This window comes from Phodopus roborovskii, unplaced genomic scaffold (genome assembly GCF_943737965.1).
Source record: "Phodopus roborovskii unplaced genomic scaffold, PHOROB, whole genome shotgun sequence".
NCBI classification, from domain to species: domain Eukaryota; kingdom Metazoa; phylum Chordata; class Mammalia; order Rodentia; family Cricetidae; genus Phodopus; species Phodopus roborovskii.
In genome coordinates this window covers 18,935,312-18,953,727 of record NW_026126482.1, presented here as the reverse complement: position 1 = coordinate 18,953,727, position 18,416 = coordinate 18,935,312, and the positions used below count along the sequence as shown (strand labels likewise).

General features: G+C 41.9%; 1 protein-coding gene across 8 annotated transcripts in view; it reads left to right on the top strand.

Annotated features, from left to right (window-relative positions):
- The window catches only part of Phactr1 (phosphatase and actin regulator 1), a 458,550-nt gene that overhangs the window by 364,819 nt on the left and 75,315 nt on the right, over positions 1–18,416 (top strand). For 6 of the 8 annotated variants that reach the window (XM_051194363.1, XM_051194360.1, XM_051194359.1 and 3 more), the window contains 2 exons: positions 10,924–11,091; positions 13,294–13,500. In XM_051194363.1, the coding sequence (XP_051050320.1) occupies positions 10,924–11,091; positions 13,294–13,500 (375 nt within the window). The remainder of the gene's footprint in view (positions 1–10,923; positions 11,092–13,293; positions 13,501–18,416) is intronic. The other 2 variants (XM_051194365.1, XM_051194364.1) reach the window with 1 other exon arrangement.

Below are 18,416 nucleotides of genomic sequence, written 5' to 3'. Positions count from 1 at the left end.
ACAGTTTCTTCAGTTTGGGGATTCTTAAAACATAGGTTCCCTACTCCTACAAGATCCTGAAAGTCTGTCTTCAATTCTATTGGTACCCAGCCACTTTGAAACAGGTCTTCATAAAGCATGCACATACTGTACAAGATGATTCTTCCTCACTGGGAATGAACTCGTTCCCACAAAGCTACTATCCTTTTTCATTTCTTTGTTCATTTTGTGTTTGTTTTAAATAAGACTTTGCCAGCTACACCTGTAATCCTATGTAACACTTAGGTAGCTGTAACAGGAGGATCATGAATTGGAGGTCTCGTGAGCTTCACAATGAGACCCTGACTATGATTAATTAGTTAATGGGTTAATTAAAGGAAAATAAGAGTTTTAAGTTTTAAATGCTTAAGCATCAAATGGCAATAATTCATTAATGGGTTACTTTCAGGAATGTGGGTAAGGGATTAGCTACAGAAGCAGAAACAAATCAAAGACAGACGCATCTGGATGATAGTGCACAAAAGCTGTGAACTTGAAGCACACTGTACAGCCTGCAGGCAGATCAATGGTTGAAGAGTGTCCTTTCTAAGTGTCTAAGTGACTCTAGCCTAAACCTTGTCCAGGCAAATCATCTGGTTTCTTCTTCTTCTGGGTCGCTGATCTGGTCTCAGAGTCTACTTTGCAGCTTGGCCTCCATCTTCTAAGGGAGATTCTCCATTTTTATTGCTCACTCTATCAGGGAAGCACCTAGTAAATCTGGTCAGTTTCAGGGACTTCCCGAAGCTATTTTGAATTATTTGGCTTATTGCTTAAAGATTCCCTACAGGGTGGAATGTTTCAATCGCTAATGAAAGTGTGGATGGATGGATGGTTGGATGGTTGGATGGATGGATGGATGGATGGATGGGTGAGTGGGTGGGTGGGTGGATGGATGGATGGATGGATGGGTGGGTGGGTGGGTGGACGGATGGATGTACGGATGGATGGATAGATAGAGAGATAGAGAGAGAGAGAGAGAGAGAGATAGATGAGGAAAGAGAGTGGAGAGGAGGAGCAAAGAGAGAGCAGAAGAGGGGGGACTGAAGAGGAGAGAGAAGAAACATGAAGGCAGAGCTGGCACATAGTAAATATATGCAATGCTATTTGAAGGACTTTTATTATTGCCATCATAAATAAAATGTCCAATATAGTTCTTGGCATTGGAGATGCAGAAATATTCGCTCCTTGCTTCCTGCCCATGGGTTTTTATAAAAGGAACAAAAAGCTCTAGAGCTACATTAAAACTTTACTGGATTTTTTTTTACATAAAATAAAAACTTTTATCTATAATAAGCCAGAAATCTCTCCATTTACTTCTTAGTTTTTGTTTTTCTATCCAGAGTGGAAACTTAGTTGTAAAATGCCTGGCCGTTTAGTTCACCTGTCCTTTAGGCTGATTTGCAGGTATTAGTGGACTCTTGCATCCCCCAGCACCCCACACAAGGAAGGTTTGAAGTCTGGTATTATCTAATGTAGGAAGTCTATTTATTTAAAAGGACAGACACTGCGGTCCCCAGAAGTGAAGTGACTTGTTGCAAGTTAGTAATGGCAAAAGTGGCACAGGCTTCCCTGTGCTCTGGGGTCAGGCTCCTTTTCAATCTACCTGCCAATTCTCTCCCACCAGTGTCTTCTAAAACTGAGCTGGGGTTCTCACCAGCATGCCCCTGGTCATGAGTACACAAATTTCTCAAGACAGTGTGGGCTTCGACACCATTGTCTCTGTTGCCTACCTTTGGCTTCTTCTATTTCCTTGTCCCTAAGATGGGGGAAACATTCTCCTTCCAGATTGCTCAGGATGAGGGGCCCACCGCAGTCAGCCTTCCCCAACCCTGTGCCTGTGAACCATTTGAGAAATGACATAGACAGGAAGTCCAGGTAGGCTCTCACCTTGGTGACTGTACTATCTAGTCTCAAGGCCATTGCTGGTGGACCTGACACTCTTCTGCTCATAGATCGAAACACCCTGAATCATCCAACAAGTGCTAAAGCATGCCTTGGATTAACGCCAGCCTAGAGAAAAAAGGAAAGCATAACTTGAAGCTGAACCCAGAGGCCGTGGCGGGGGACCAATGGCTGCATCTTAGTGATGGACCTAACTCTATGGAGAGTCAGGAACTGAGAAGCAGGAACACTTAGGGAGAATTCTTGCTGGCAGAAACCAAAGGAGTGAGGAATGGGTTTTCCTTTTTTAACAGAAACTGAGGTGGGAGGGTGTTTTTATTTTAGTTTTACGTTGAACTTAATAAGGCTCCTAATATGACTCTATGTATAGTTTTGTGTTATATTTCCAGATTATACTGGCATTTTCCTTTGGTAGTTTCATATATTAATATAATGTATTTGCATAATATGCACGCACTTCCCTTCTCCAACTATTCATGGGCCACTAACATCCCCCTCCCAAGTTCATGTCTTCATTATCTTCTTTCTTCTTCTCCTTGTTCATCTCCTCCCCCGCCCCCCCCACCCTTTTGTTTCTATAATATGCTCACATGTGCAACACCACCTCGATGCTGGAGTTTCTTTCCCACCAGGTCCCACCACCCGCAGCCCCAAATAAGCACACAAAGACTTATATTAATTTATAAGCTGTTGGCTGATGGCAGGGCTTCTTATTGGCTAGTTCTTTCTTAGTTGTTAACATATTTCTATAAACTAAGTATTCTCACATGGTCTTATTAGAGAAGGGTCTGGACTTGTTAATTCTTCCTCTGCTACATGGGTCTCTAGCAGCACCTCTCTGTCTACGTTTGCCAGAATTCTCATCTCATATTTGCCTCTATTGGCCAAACAGTGTATTATTATTCTACCTATAAAAGGAACACATATACAGAAAGGCATGCCCCATCACCACCCACTGGAGCATGAGTAACCTACCATGGGCCAGAACCCCTGAAGAAAACTGACTCTTCCTCCCCCAGCAGCCATCAGCTGTCTGTCAATAGCATCATGACCCCCCACAACTCTGTTCTTGTTGGAATACTGATCAATGTGCATAGGCTGAGGAGACAGTCAAGTCAGCAAAAGCATGAGGACCTGAGCTTGAGGTCCAGAACCTGCAGGAAAAAGCCAGGCACCATGGTATACACTTACAAGTCCCACTACTAAAGAGCAGCAACAGGTAGATCTCTAGGGCTTACTAGCCCATCATCCTACTCTACTCAAGGCTCCCAGGCCAGTGAGAGACTCTGTCTCATAAAACAAGATATAGGGTGCCTAAAGAGTTGACATCTGACCTCCACATGCATATCACAGACCTGCGCTCACATACACTTGTGAAACACATTCACATCTAATGCACACAGGCAATAAAAAATAAACATAGTCGTCATCATAGCAGGAAAGTTATGGTCCTTAAATTCCACTTATGTGGTGCCAGGTTCCCTTCAGAATTCTGGCCTCCTTCATGCATCTTTCATTTTCACTTCACTATCGCCAGCATGTGCCTATTGTTCCGCGTTCCTGCTCTTGGAATTGGCATTATTTCAAACACTCTGTTTTGCATCAGCATCACCCACATGTCATTTGAGTCACATTGATCTCATTCCCAGCAAGGTTATACATTTCCAAAGTGATGCCTGGGACTCAGTTTTGATTTACCTGCACAAACGAATACTCATCCTACTTGGAATATTTTGTTCTTTGGTCATCTATATTTAGCTCACATTTTCCCACTATTCTGCTGTTTTTCTTCTTCTTCTTTTTTTTTTTTTTTTTTTTTTTTTTTTTTTTGCAGCATACCAGTTTGCATATTTAAAAACAGAAATTTGTTGAGTACATCAAAACTATCCATCTGGCTTCCTTGGTGCAGCCTCAATACATATATTTGTGTGTGTGTGTGTGTTTGTGTACATATATATATATATATATATGTGTGTGTGTATATATATATATATATATTCTATTTTAAACTCTAGTTTGAAGTTTTATGTTTAAATGTTTGATATATATGAAATGTATTGAAATAACGAGTTCAGTGAGTTCTTATGAACAGTAATGGTTCTTCTTCACACTCATATTCAACCATAATTCATTCAACAATAACTCATTAATCCCACTAAAACTACATTTGTAATCGTAAGTTGTTGTACAAGCCATAACACCGTAGCTTAGAAACATCAGCCTCCAGCTATGGTGATGCACACCTTTAATACAAGCACTAGGGAGGCAGAGACAGGCAGATCTCTGTGAGTTTGAGTAACTTTTATTATTTCTTTAAGTAGAAGCTGTTCGTATTTCTATGTCCATGAGTACTTAAATTTCAGTCACCTATTCTCCAGGGCAACATTAATCTAAAAATAAATTTTCAATTATCTTTAGCTTTGAACAAATGTAATTGACTAGAATCTTCCTTCTTATGCAGTTCAAGACTTAAGCCCTTAAGCCAGTACCTCCCACATTTAGGGTGGGTCTTCTCACCCCAGTCAACCTAATCTTGATCATATATATGTAATGTTTGCTGCCATGGTGATTCTCAAGCCTGTCACATTGACAAGATGCCCCATCCTTTGCATCCTTCCACATCCTCCTGTTCACATTTTGCTAGTTCTCTTAGAAAACATATGACAGTAGGTTATCATATGCCATTTTAGCCATCAGCACAGACACCTTTAAAAGGCAATATAAACATGGGTCTCAGAAGGCCTGGGCAGTCTAAGGAACCTCTGAAAGTGGAACCAGGATGTATCCCTGGTGCACAGAAGGACTTTGGGAGCTCATTCCCCATGGAGGGATACCCCTAACCTAAAGGCAGGAGGGAGGACCTAGTGCCTACTCCAAATGACTTGACAGATGTAGATGACCCCTCCTGGAAGGTATCAACCTACATGTAGAGTGAGCGGGGGGGGGGGAGAATAGGATGGGAGGGTGTCGGGGGGGGGCATGGGAGGGTGGGAAAGAAAGAGGGAGGGAGAGAGGGACAGAGGGAAGGACAGGGAACTAGGATCGATATGTAAAATAAGAAAAATACTTTTTAAAAGGCAATATAAAACATTAAAATAATTTCTAATAACTAGTTCACTATTTTATCCATGATAAAGTGAAATAATGATGACCCAGAAATAACCCAACTGCTTCATCTTCATCATGAAGAGGGGATGATTCTTCTTGGGAGTGGGACATCAAGACAGTTTTTCTACTAGTGCCAATGTTAAAATGCTGGTAATGGTGCTTCATAAACAGTGTTTACTAACAATACAACTGCACAGAGAACCAAAAAACTCTGAGTTAACAAGCCTTGAGTTTGTTTGCAGCTTCTAGCAAGGGAGCATAGCTACAGGAATTGAAGACCAGTCCTGTTCTACTCAGGGAAGGCCATCCCGTCAGTGAAGCATGTATACCTTCAGGAGAGGCATACATGGAGTGGTGAGGAAGGAACAGGACATCCACCTAATCAGCCAAATCAGCTGTATCAACCCAGGTGATCAGTGAAGTGATAGGTGTCATAGCCAGATTGCCCTTACATCCCTACTAAGCATTAAAAATTCCCAGCTAATTATTTGGCTTGAAGGTAGTATAATCTATGATGCTTATTGCATTATTTCACCTTAGCGTGTATTGTAGAAAATAATTGAGTCTTACTTCAAGAAATAGCAGCATGATTCTTTTTATACAATGTTTATTTATTGCTTGAAAAATCTCATACATGCATACAGTATATTTTTACCATATTCACTCAAGCAGCATGAATCTATTCAAATAAAATGATTCTCTTTTCTTTAACTACTCACCTTGGTCATGGAAAAGATTATGAATTTATCATGTTTATTGAATAGTTTTCTTTTCTGCTAAATATGTATATAAATGTGTGTCTATGTAGATAAACATGCAGATGGATAGATGGATGGATGAGTGGATGGATGAATAGGTAGGTATTGAGTAGAGATAGGTATCTCAGTAGATACAGTTAACATTGTTAATAATGAAGAACTTCCCAGAATCTAAGTTGTATTGTTCTACAAATTGCTGGTAAGTGTAAAAGTAGAAAAGCCTTTCGATAACTCCACAAAAATCATTCATGTGTCAGTATACATTAGAATTCTAATTACAGAAAAATCCTATGTAAGATAGTCTTCTCAGCTATCTTTCATAATGGTATAAAACACTGAAAACACCTTTATGAGTTAAATGCCTTTGTTGTTATGTTTTACAATGAATACTTAAATGGAAATAGTACAGCTGACATCATGTACTATACTATCTTCAAGCTAAGCAATTAGGTTGGGAATTTTTAATGCTTGGTAGGGATGTGAGGGAGAAAATGAAGTAAATATCTAGCATGATTGCTAACAGATTATAATTGAGATCACAACAGTAAGATTAAAAAAACAAGACATAGTTCTTTAAGAGTTTTGAGTGAGTGTGTGTGTGTGTGTGTGTGTGTGCTTTGCCTGCATGTGTGTGTACTGGGTGCATGCAGTGCCCACAGATGCCAGAAGAGGGAGTCAGATCTCCTAGAACTGGAGTTATAGACTATTGTTATGGGTTCGGGGAACTAAACCTGGGTCCTCTGGAAGAGCACCCAGTGCTCTTAACCACTGGGCCATCTCTCCAGCCCCAACACACCAAATTTTGAAACATAGTAGGATTTCAGCCATGAAAAAATATTCACGGAAAGAAGACACTGCTTCTGTTAGGGAAACTAAGAGTGTCGTCTACATATTTTTCTTTGTCACATTTTAATTTTTTCTATGGTAATTTGTCTTTATCAATTACAACAATGAAATTGCCCAGAATGATCCCTCTGCAAAGTAGCTTAGGACTTAGCAACCTGTCAAAGGCCTGTTTTCACCCACAAGGAGCTCCAGATTGAGAGAGTGAAGACATCTCAAGAGAAGGGAGCCACGGGCTTCTCAGTTAGCTAATTTCCTAGCAAGACTGTAAACTGGCTTCCATAATGGAACCAGAGAAATCCAGCTGCAGCTGTATCTTTTATCCCAGAGTTACCTGTGCAGTACTCTCAACTCTTAAATCAGTCGATCATCATTCAACATCATCAGTGGTCCAAAAAAGCAAAACTTGGTGGTTGCATCAAGACCCTTTCCTCTTTGGGTTGTCTTCTTGAGGGCCATAAATATACTCAGAACATCAGGAATTAGAGTGAACTCCTAGAGATGAGAATGACAGTATGTCCCACTAATTAGGGACTTTCAGCAGAGCCACTTCCCATGATAACAGCTTGAAGATGATAAATAAAAGCATGTTGAGATGACTAGGAATACAGTGAGGTCACATGAACACAGCACAGCTTTCCCCGCCCTTCACTTTTGTAGCTCAGCTATAATCTCCATAGCATTGGCCTTAAGGTCTTGCCCTGATCTTGTGTTCTTCTCAACAAGTAGTAACCATATCTTTCATCTCCATGGTAATAACATCTCTTACTATTTAGGTTTTGCAGAGACATTGAATGAAAAGAACATAAAGAGATTAACATAGCCTTCAAATGCCAGTATTGTATGTGACTGTCTGCTTCAATGAATATGTTAGTGCTTATAGACAATCCATATGAAACACTATAGGTCCTTGAACTATGTACTAATTATAGCCTGTTGGTTTATTAAATTACTTTAGCAAGCACACATTCTATTGGAGGCAGTTCTAATGGGGTGATGTGAAGGATTTCAGTGCTATCAGATATCATAAATGTATAAAATCAAAGCATCAAGAGAAATATAGTGGAAGGGAAGATTAACCTCAGCTTCAGCTCGCTTTTATTTCTACAACTCTTCTCTACTTTTAAGTCAGGCTGTTGCTTTGCAGGGCTCTGTTTCTGAGTAGGCACAGCTTCATCTTTCATCTGGGTGTTTATTCATCTGACTAAAAGAGCTTTAAGTCCTCTTGAAAAATTAATTTGGCTTTAACGTTTAGCTATCTAAGACTCCCTGGGTGAAGATGAAATCATGCTGGGTGTGGGGGGGGTATTGAATGGGAGTCTTTGATCTTCAAATCGACCCTTTGAGGAACTGAGCTTCAAGCAGATCAAAGTTGACATGGCTGGTGGTTGGCACCAAAGGATTCTGGCACTTCCCAGCTGCCTTGAGCTACCACAGCCTGTGAGGTAGGGATTATAGACTTTCCTAAATGCTTACTCTCCTCAAGAATTGGATGAGGACAGAAGTAAAGAGATGAGTGATGTCCTTCTTTGGACCTGCAGTTGCTTGTCCTCACTGCTTCTTTGCTCCCTAATATTATTTGTTTTGTTGTTGTTTTTCACGCAATATATTTTGATTATGGTTTCTCCTCCCCCTACTCCTCCCAGTTCCTCCCCACCTCTTCTCCCATCCGGATTCACACCTTTTCTGTCTCTAATTAGAAAACCGAATCAAATAGGTATCTAAAGAATAAACATAAAATAAATCAAAAACACACAAACTAGAATATGACAAAACAACCAAACAGCAAAGAGAGGCAAAGGAAAAGCCCAAGAAACATGGATAGACACAGAGACACACACTTTTACACACACAGGATACCCATTAAAAAACTCAAACCAGAAGCCATAATATATATGCAAAGGGCCTGTAGAGTAGAGGAAAACGCCCCACAGCATTATGAGACAAAAAACTCCTAAGAAGACATTGAGTTCATTTTGGGTTGGCCACCCACTTGTGGGCATGGGACCTACCCTTACGAGGTATGGTTTGTTTCCCTAAGTGAGATTTCCTTGGACAAAACTTAAATCTTTCATTTTTCAAGTGGCAATTAACTGGACATGGTTTCTGTGTTAGGGATGGGGGCATGTGTTCACTTCTCCTTTCATCTCTAGGACCTCATCTGGTGCAAACCTGAACAAGCCCTGTGTGTGCTCTCTCAGTCTCTGCGGGTTTGTATGTATGCCCTTCCTGTTGTATTTATAAGGCCTTAATATCTTGATGTTCTCCATCCCCTCTGGCTCTTACATTCATCCTGCCTCTTCTTCTAAAGAGTTCCCTAAGCACTGGCTGTGGTCTCTGTTTTTGCTTCTACCTGCTGCAGGAGGAACCTTCTCTGATAATGGCTGAGCAAGAATCAGATCTATACAGCCGAAAGTTATTACAAGTCATTATATTGTTACGTTCCTTTAGCAGAACAATAGTATCTGGTTTTCCCTAGGTCCCTGGCCTATCTAGTCTCATGTTCTTGATCATCCAAGCAGCATTGGGTATGGGTTCCATCTCTTGGGGTAGGCCTTATCTCAAATCAGATTTTGGTTGGTTACTTCCACAAACTTTGTGCCACGATCAAATCACAGGCAAGTCACCATTGTAGATTGAAGGGGGGTGTTTTTGTTTTGTTTTGTTTTGTTTTAGCTATGTGGGTATTTACCTTTCTCCTTTGGTTGCATGCAGAGAACCTTCCTGTACCATGAATACTAGCCGATAGAGGTAAATGCTCTAGTTGGGCACCAGCTTGGCTTCTCCATGTCCATTGAGTTGTGTATGTGTTGCTTTCATCAATAGGGCCTTACTGTCACTTTGTGGAAAGCCACCAATAGCTTTGGCAATGTTAGTTCCCTAATGTAAATATTCTCAATCTGCCTACTAAGTTTCTATACCTTTTAAAAATTAAAAGGAAAAAAAACAATTTTCATTCAGTTTTATTAAGAAAAAAAGTAAGAGCTAAAGACAGGTTTGATGTCTATGAATTCATACTGTCCTTGCAGAAGACTGATATCCTTCTGTATGTATGTTTCTCTGATTGGTTGATGAATAAAATACTGTTTGGCCAATAGAGTCAGGAAGATAGGCAGGACTAGGAGATAAGGAGAACTTTGGGAAAGATAGGCAGAGAGGCCTCAAGAAGACACCATGCTGCCCAAGAAGTAACATGCTGGATTACACATAAGCCACAGCCTCGTGGCAATACACAGAATAAGTGAAGTGGGTTAATAATTAAGACAGAGCTAGCCAATAAGAAGCCCTAGCCATTGTCCAACAGTTTTATAATTAATATAAGTCTCAGTGTGCTAATTTGGAGTTGAAAGCAGAGGTGGGATCTGGCAAGACAAGGAACTCCAGCAACAGAAGACCTGACTTCAGTTCTCAGCAGCTGCACTGAGAGGCTTACAGCTGACTTACCATAGCTCCAGTGCCACCCTCTAGGGTACTTCCCTCCTTGGTCCATTGTCACCTAAGCAGCCAACATGCCTCTCTTGGAAGATGCAGAGACATCCTAATGGGCCCAAAGATGAGGCCCTGCCAACAGAGAAGAACAGCTCATGTCATGATATCCTGTTCTGACCTCATAGAACACCTCTACTCACATGCATGTGCCCACATGTCTTAGAGTTTCTATTGCTGTGAAGAGACACCATGACCACAGCAACTCTTATAAAGGAAAATGTTTATTTGTAGCGGCTCGCTTACAGTAAAGAGGTTCAGTCTATTATCATCGTGGTAGGACGTGGTGGGCAGGCAGACATGGTGCTGGAGAGGTAGCTAAGAATTCTACATCTTGAAGACAACAGGAAGTGAACTGTCTGACTGGGTGCGGCTTGAGCATATATGAGACCTCCACAGTGACACACTTCTTCCAACAAGACCACACCTACTCCGATAAGGCCACACTTCCTTTGGGGGCCATTTTCTTTCAAACCACCCCACCATATATAGACACAACTACACATAATTAAAAGTTGAGTAAGTCTTTTAAACAGAAAAATACTTACACACATAGAACACAAAGTGGATTGAGATGAAAAGAATGGAGAGAAAACTTTAGACAAGTTGCTGTGAATGGCTGAAAAGTACTTTCCAGAAACATATGGGCTCTCTCTAAATGTGCATCTTTTAAAAGCAAAGAGCTGCTGTCAAGTGCAGATACTGACCTTGATAAAGATGGTTCAGAGCATCTAGACTTGTTAGCAGCCTTGAGTGTTCCCAAGAGGACACACCTCGTCTGATCCTATCATCTCCTTCTCACCCACAGATGGAGAGCTCTCCATTTCGAATGAAGATGACTCCCTGGAGAATGGGCAGTCCCTGAGTTCCAGCCAACTCTCTTTGCCTGCCCTGTCGGAAATGGAGCCCGTACCGATGCCCAGGGACCCCTGCTCGTTTGAGGTGCTCCAAGCTTCAGATATCATGGATGGACCAGGTAATGAACTGGCCGAGGCATGGGGTGGGTCTCCAGGATGTTACAGTGTCCTGGTAGGACTTAGGATGCCCATTTTAACCTCAAAATGTTGGAGAAGCCAATGTCAGAGCTGTCTGTACATAACTGAGCCTAAGAAAATGTGGATACTATTTTCACATAATATTTTATATTATGTGACTTAAGTTACTTTAAAGGTATTATAACTTGTCTTATCATATTGGTGGTGTAAAATATTGCTTGTTTTCTAACATTCATCTTCATTAAGATAAATCAAAAAAAAAAATCCTATCCCTCTCTCCACCTGTCTAATCCTTTTGTCCCAAAGGCCTGGCCACACTATCTAATTTCTAGTCCCAGTATACTCATCAGTGATTATATCAGTTTAGTAAATTTACTGGATACTTGTTAAACTGTATACAATTTCCCAGATAAGCTGGAGCCTGCCTATAGATGAGTTTGCATGCTTTCTAATTATTGCCTCCCTCTTTGGCCTACTATGTTACCCAGTGTCCAATCTGCCTCTCTCAGGAGTTTCACGGCCCTCCTAACCAGCCCAAAGATAAGTCCCTACCAACAGAGAGAACAGCACATGTCAGATGGGCTGGGGAAGGAACCTCGGGGACTACCTGGAGTGTGGGTGGAAAGTCCTAGTACTTCCGTGTGCAGCATCTATGTGCACACTTTACTCATGTGGGAGGAGGGGAGAGAGAGGGTTTCCCCTCTCTCTCCTGGTTCTCACCAGTCACTGTGGGACCTGGCCAGCTATTGTTGAGCACTGATTAGAACAATGTCCCCTGAGGTGGGGAAAACTCGGGGTATCAAGGGTTCTTTGCAGGGTTGTGCTGCTGTGTAGACATTACTTTCACCAGGGGAGAGAGAAGGCAGGAAAGCAGAAGAATCTTTATAAACTGCCTCCTTTGACAGTCATGGAAGGCAGGGGGACAGATAGTTGAGCTGTATTTTGCCCTTTAGAATTTCTCAAACAAGAACACTTAATTTTCAATTTTCAACTCAACTTGCCTTGTACCACTGGAATCTACGGTCACTCTCTTCTAGTGAAATCTTCCACCCTAGCCAAGTCCCAACATAGCAGGGTGCAGTAGGCTACCACCTTATGGCAACTCAATAAAGGAACCTAGCAGGATGCTCCAGTCGGGAAACGAAGAGTCGGGCCCAAGTGAAGAGATGGGGGAGAGCTGGAACAAGACAGTGGGAGCTACGATGTGACTGGGTACTTATAGTGCTTGCCTAGCATGCACGATGTCCTGGGGTCAGTCCCTGATACCATGTACCTAGCTAATTCTGAGGCAGGGTGGTACGTGCCTTGCAACCCCAGCACCCAGGAGGTAGAAGCAGAACTGGAAGTTCTAGATCAACCAACCTAGAATGTATGAGACTCTGGAAAGAAGAGGCGAGCGGGAAGAAGAAAGAAGGGAAAAATTAAGAAGACAGCCAGAAATCTGGCAAGCAGGAAGTGAAGGAACTGGACAAATAAAAAGGTGTAACCTTTGCACATCCTCCGCCTTGTGAGAATTTATAGGGCCAGGCAGGGCAAGAGTGTGTCCTCAAGAGCTAGAGTCCTCACTGAGAGCCTGCCTGTCAGTCCTGACCATTCCAGAGCTTGGAGGAACAGCCTGTGTGCATGGCCTCTAGTGCCAAGCTAGTTAGCTGCCACCGGGTATCCCAGGCCAGAGAGCAAGACCCAGTGGACAACGCTAATACTTGCCAGAAGTGTGTGACCCATCTCTCTCTTCCCTCAATAAGGGAAGAACTCAGGGACCCAAGGAAAGGTGCTGGCTCTTTATGTTCAGTTTAGGGGACTCAAAGTCCCCATGGGACTCATGCCCTGTAGTGCCTGTGGTCTCCTGAGTCACATGGAGGAGCATCTGTAGACTCTGGATGATGCAGGCTTGGTAGTTTGAAGTGGTGACATTTTTCATGAGGAAATGCCCTTGCCCCTGCCCTTTGCCCTCTTGCTCTCTCTCCATCTCTCCTCTCTCTTTCTGCCCCTCCCCCCACATCCCACCCGATTTCTTGGATTTCTCTTGTCCTTGCTTTAGCTCTCCGTGTGCCCATCATGGCCTGCCGCGGGTGGCACTCTGCTGTCTCGTTGGGCTGCCCGTGTCCCTGTCCTGTGTCCCTTGGCTGGCCTGCACTGCGTTTGTGTAATGTCTCCTGTGTCTCATGTGGTTGTCCCCTCAGTGTCTCAAGAGAGCCCCTCTGCCAGTGAGTCTGGAGTCCTCCTGTCCCAAGATCCTTCAGCCAAACCAGTTCTGTTCCTGCCCCCCAAAAAACCTGCTGCTTTCTCTGGAGACCATGAGGAGACCCCAGTGAAGCAGTTGTCCCTCCTCAAGCAGCCCCCGGCCCTGCCTCCCAAACCCACTGCCCGGATTGCCAACCACTTAACAGGTAAGTTCGCCATCTTCTGAGGCACACAGCCCCTCCCTCCCTTCAAGGGATAGTTAGTTTCTCTCTGGTTCTTTTTTTCTGAAACCTGAATAGGCATCTCTGGGAAGATGGCCCCATGGGGTGTTTGGGTGTTTGTATGTATGTGTTGGTACATGAGATCATGACCAGAGTTTATGTCTCTGTGTCAAGAAGCATTTGATAGGCAATTGCCAGCCATATGCCAATAGCCTTCGGTGTTATCTGTCATATGTGTATCTGTAAATATGTACATTGTATTTATGTGACCAATTCAAGATTATTGCCCATCTGGGCAAATTAGAATCAACGTCAGAATGTTTACATGGGCAAAGGAAAGTGCTTTGCTTCCTTTATAATGGGCCTGTTAAGGCTTTAAATGTTTGTAAGTTATTGATCTAAAGTCCAGACTATTTCTTAAAAGTAATTTCATTTGCTTACTGTCGGTTTTCTTTAAAAAAAAAAAGAAAAAAGAAAAAGAAAAAAGAAAGGAAGGAAGGAAGGAAGAAAGAAAGAAAGAAAGGAAGAAAGAAAGGAAGGAAGGAAGGAAGGAAGGAAGGAAGGAAGGAAGGAAGGAAGAAGCTAGGCATCGTGGTACATTCCTGTAATCCCATCACTTGGGGGGTAGAAGCAGCGGGATCAGGGGCTCAAGATCATCTTTGGTTACTCAGCAAGTTAGAGGTCAGCCTGAGCTAAATGAGACCCCATTTCAAAAAGCAATAGCAATAAAATAACCAACAAGATGTATGGGAAATACCTTTAGAGGAAGTACAGGCTTAGTGGAGTGCTCTGAAATGTGTTTTGCACCTTCATTCTGTTTGGTTAGTGAATGTATGCATGGATATGGAGTCGGATATGTAATGAAATTGCATTTCACCATTATGATATAATCAGATCTATCAACTGCTTTTTTACAACATATTTAGTGTTCTTACAAATAGTATCTAAGTAACCTCTATAACATTTTACAACATGTAATGGAGGAGGAAGTAGCAAAACATACTCACTTATAGTAGACAGACTGAGAGTCGAGAAAAGGAAGTGATTTTTTTCAGGACTGGCAGGGCTGGCATGACTGGAACCTGAGCATCCTGCCTTCTAGGACATCAGTGACTGTCCCCACACTAGCAGGACATCTCTCTCTACAGTCCAGATTCAATATAGACTGATGTCAAACTGAGTTATGCCAATGCCCCCATCCATCTCAGCTGGGTGTTTGTGGTGTAAAAGGGGTGTTATCTCTCTAAGATCCATTCAACACATCAATAACATACCAGTTTAGTATCCCAACATTTTAATTCACATAGAATCAAAGGGGAAAAGGCCTCCCTCTAAGACATATAACCACTGTCTAGAAAAGAAAAAAAAAAAGAAAAACAAATATCACTCTATCTATTGCCTTCACATCTGCTTTTTGTTCATAACAATGTGTGAGCTGAATCTTGTGTTAGTAACTATTGTACAGTGTGGTTTTATCAGCTGCTTGGTGCAGATCAAGGAATTCTTTGACATTACTGTAAAAATTACAGTGGCAAGCATCTGTAGTAGCCTGCATGTGTCCTTTGGAGATTTCCCCAGGGAATTTCTAGGATTAGAACTACAAAGTCAGAGTTATATATTCTTTACACATTGAACAACAAATATCCCTTAATAAAAATTCAGCACTGCAAAATAAACCCCTACATATCCATATTGTATATGTTTGCTCAACATGCCTGCCACAGACAGAACACTGTGTTACTACCAAAGTGAGTGCAACTCTGTGCTAGTTTAATGAATATATATTCCATCAGCCTTATGTGTATGTGTGTTCTATGTCTGTGGTTCAGTCAAGCACAGATGGAAAATATTTATTAAATTGTATACTGAATATGTCCAGATTATTTTTGTAATTTCCTCAAATAGCATAATGTTACAGTTATTTGCCCAGTACCTGCATTGAATTAGGCAGTATGTGTTATTTAGAGCTAATTTAAAGTATAGGGGAGGTATTGTAGAGTCTATGCAAATACTGTACTATTTTGTAGAAGGGACTTGAGCATGCATAGATTTGGGTGTCCACGGGAATCTTAAGCCAGGCTTCTACAGAAACCAAGGGGTGAGTGTATTATAGTGTTCGAGCAAATGCCATTGGGAGTAGAGTCATGGTTCAATTCAGCCTCACAAAAAGTCCCTGAAGAGACTGAAGTCCTGTTGATGTCTGTGTGACAGACATTTGTAAAGAACTGGAAGAAAACTCTGGGAAAGGCTCCAAGGTAGGGATGTTTGGGGTCACTTCAGTGGCTCAGCTGGGTTAAAGATGACATTGAGGGTTTAATTAAAACCACCTAGAGTCAGGATTCACCAGGTAGTGGCCTGCAAAGATTTGTATTTTATTCCTTAGAAGTAGCAAGGTTTAGAGGGTTTTGGATGCTATGATGCAATGAGCTTTTAAATCATCTTCCTGGAGGGCAGGCATTGTGGGTGTCACATGCTTTTCCTCCCAGCACTTGGGAGGCAGAGGCAAGAAGAGCTCCCTGAATTTAGGCTAGCTTGGTGTACATAGGAAGTCTCAGGCCATCCAGGATTACATAGTGAGGCCCATTCTTAAAAAGAAACCAAAACCCTTCCTGGGTCACTGTATAGAATGAACATAAATAGGAAAATGTTGAAGATGTATGCCAGAAGCCAACAAAGCTAACTGAGGGCTATATACCTCAAAATTACTAGTAGCATTGAAAGGCATTATCTGAGCCAGGAAAATTCTCATTGTTGCAAAACAAGCTGGCAAGAATCCACCAGCAATGGAAGAAAGATAGGCAAGCATAGCTACAGAAATTTTAATGAATAACACCCTCTAATTTATTTAGTTAGACATGGCAACCTCATGTGAACTCAGGAGCTTGAGTGGGCCAGCTATGCACAGGAGCCTGTACATGAAGGACCGAAGATATCTGAGTGTATCTATATGATCTATGAGCTTTAGCACCATATAACTTGGAGCAAATACATAAAATACAAGCCTTTTCTTGTGTGTGGTTGTCTCTTAAATGTGGTAAAGATAAAATCGGGAGAGGTGTTGGTGTCTACAGACTGTCAAGCTAGTGCTACCCTTTTGGGTCTAAACTCCATTTGACTTGCTTAATTTTCATAAATGAGCAATCAGTCATAATGAATCAGCATCACCATGAAGAGCTCTGTTAACCCCGTTCTGTTACTAATTGCTCTAGAGACATCTGGGCCATGTCAGAAGGCATTAATCAACTAAGAATTCCAGAACTCTAAATTAAGACTTGTGAGTGGCTAGTATGTTCTCACTTTTGTTCTGTGTGTTTGAAAGAAAATGCTGGACAACTGAAAGACACCAAAAATGATTAAAAGAAGTGGGTCATTGTTATGAGTAGGTTTTTCCGCCGGCCTGGTCCCACGGCCGTGCCAGCCCCAAATAATACACTGCAACACTGTATTAGATATAATTCTGTTGGCCTATTACTATCATTGCTTATTGGCTGGCTCTATCTTAAATATTAAGCATTTCTATTAATCTAAGTATTTCCACGTGGTCTCATCTTACCAGAGAGAGAGCCCTGCATTCTTCTTTCTCAGTCCTCCATCTTGAATCTCCTTCCTACTCCTTCCTCTCTCCTCCTCGTCTCCTAGTCCCACCTATCTTGCTTTCCTAATGGCCAACAGTACTTTATTCATTAACCAATACAAGAAACATATTTACAGAATGGCATCTCCCATCAGGTAGTGGTCTAACAATAGGAGAAAATGTAACCCTGAACAGAAGCAGTGAGCACCTTCACAATCAGAAAGCGGGGTGCAGAACCCTCTCTCCTGTAGGATTCACTTCCACTTTATCAGGAAAACCACAGTGAACTTGGGGAATGTGCATCTTACAACTCTCGAATCTTCAGTCTAGTGGAGAGAGGGCCTCATTCTTTCTGTGTTCTTGCTGCCCTCCTCTCCCACCTCCTCATCTCCATCACCAGCCTGCCTAGCAGCACATGAGACAGTGGTGAGAGTTGTTGGGCATTGGAATCTTGCCTGTCTCCATTGGAGCTGCCTGTGTTGTGGATGTGATCCAAGGTGAATGAGACTCAGAATGGGTTCTTACTGGAATGATGGATGACACCCGAGAGAAAGTATGGTCAGGGAAAATCCCTGTCTCCCTCCTTTCCAAGTCTCCACCAGTTGCCTTCCTGAGCATCCTTACCTGGGATCTGTATGTTAAACATTACATGACTAACCAGGATCTTCTGAATGAGGAACCTGTGAGGAGCAGGCACTCCATACGTGGAAGATGAATAAAGAATAATTCATGGTGTCATGGCTTTGTGGCCTGACAATCACATCTGGGTAGTAATAAGGCAACTAGGAAGCAATAAGGTTGCTTGAGAATCTTATTAGGTACCATTTAGACCTTAAGTTAATTACCAGTCTCATTCCTACCTCCTTCTCACAGAAGATGACCAAAAAACATGAAGATGTTGATTGTAGTTAGACATCTGGTAAATCACCAGTTTTCTTGGTTTCTACACTTTGTTTACATACAACTAACAAATTGTAAGATCTGCTTCTTTATTTTCATAAATGTGATGTTCAGGCTGCCATCACAATTAATATAGACTAGATGGTCTTATGTAGCAGAAATTGTGGAGAGATGGCTCAGTGCTTAAGAACACTCATTACTTATGCATAGAACCAATATTTAGTGCTCAGCACCCACACAGTGACTCACAACCATCCGCAACTACAATTACAGGGGATCTGTCACCCTCTTCTGACATCACTAGACATGAACATGGCTCACAGGCATACATGCAGGAAAAACACTCATACATACAAAATAAATTTTAAGCAATCTTTAAAAATGAATTTTTCATAGTTTTGAAGGCTGAAATTCAAGATCAAATAAC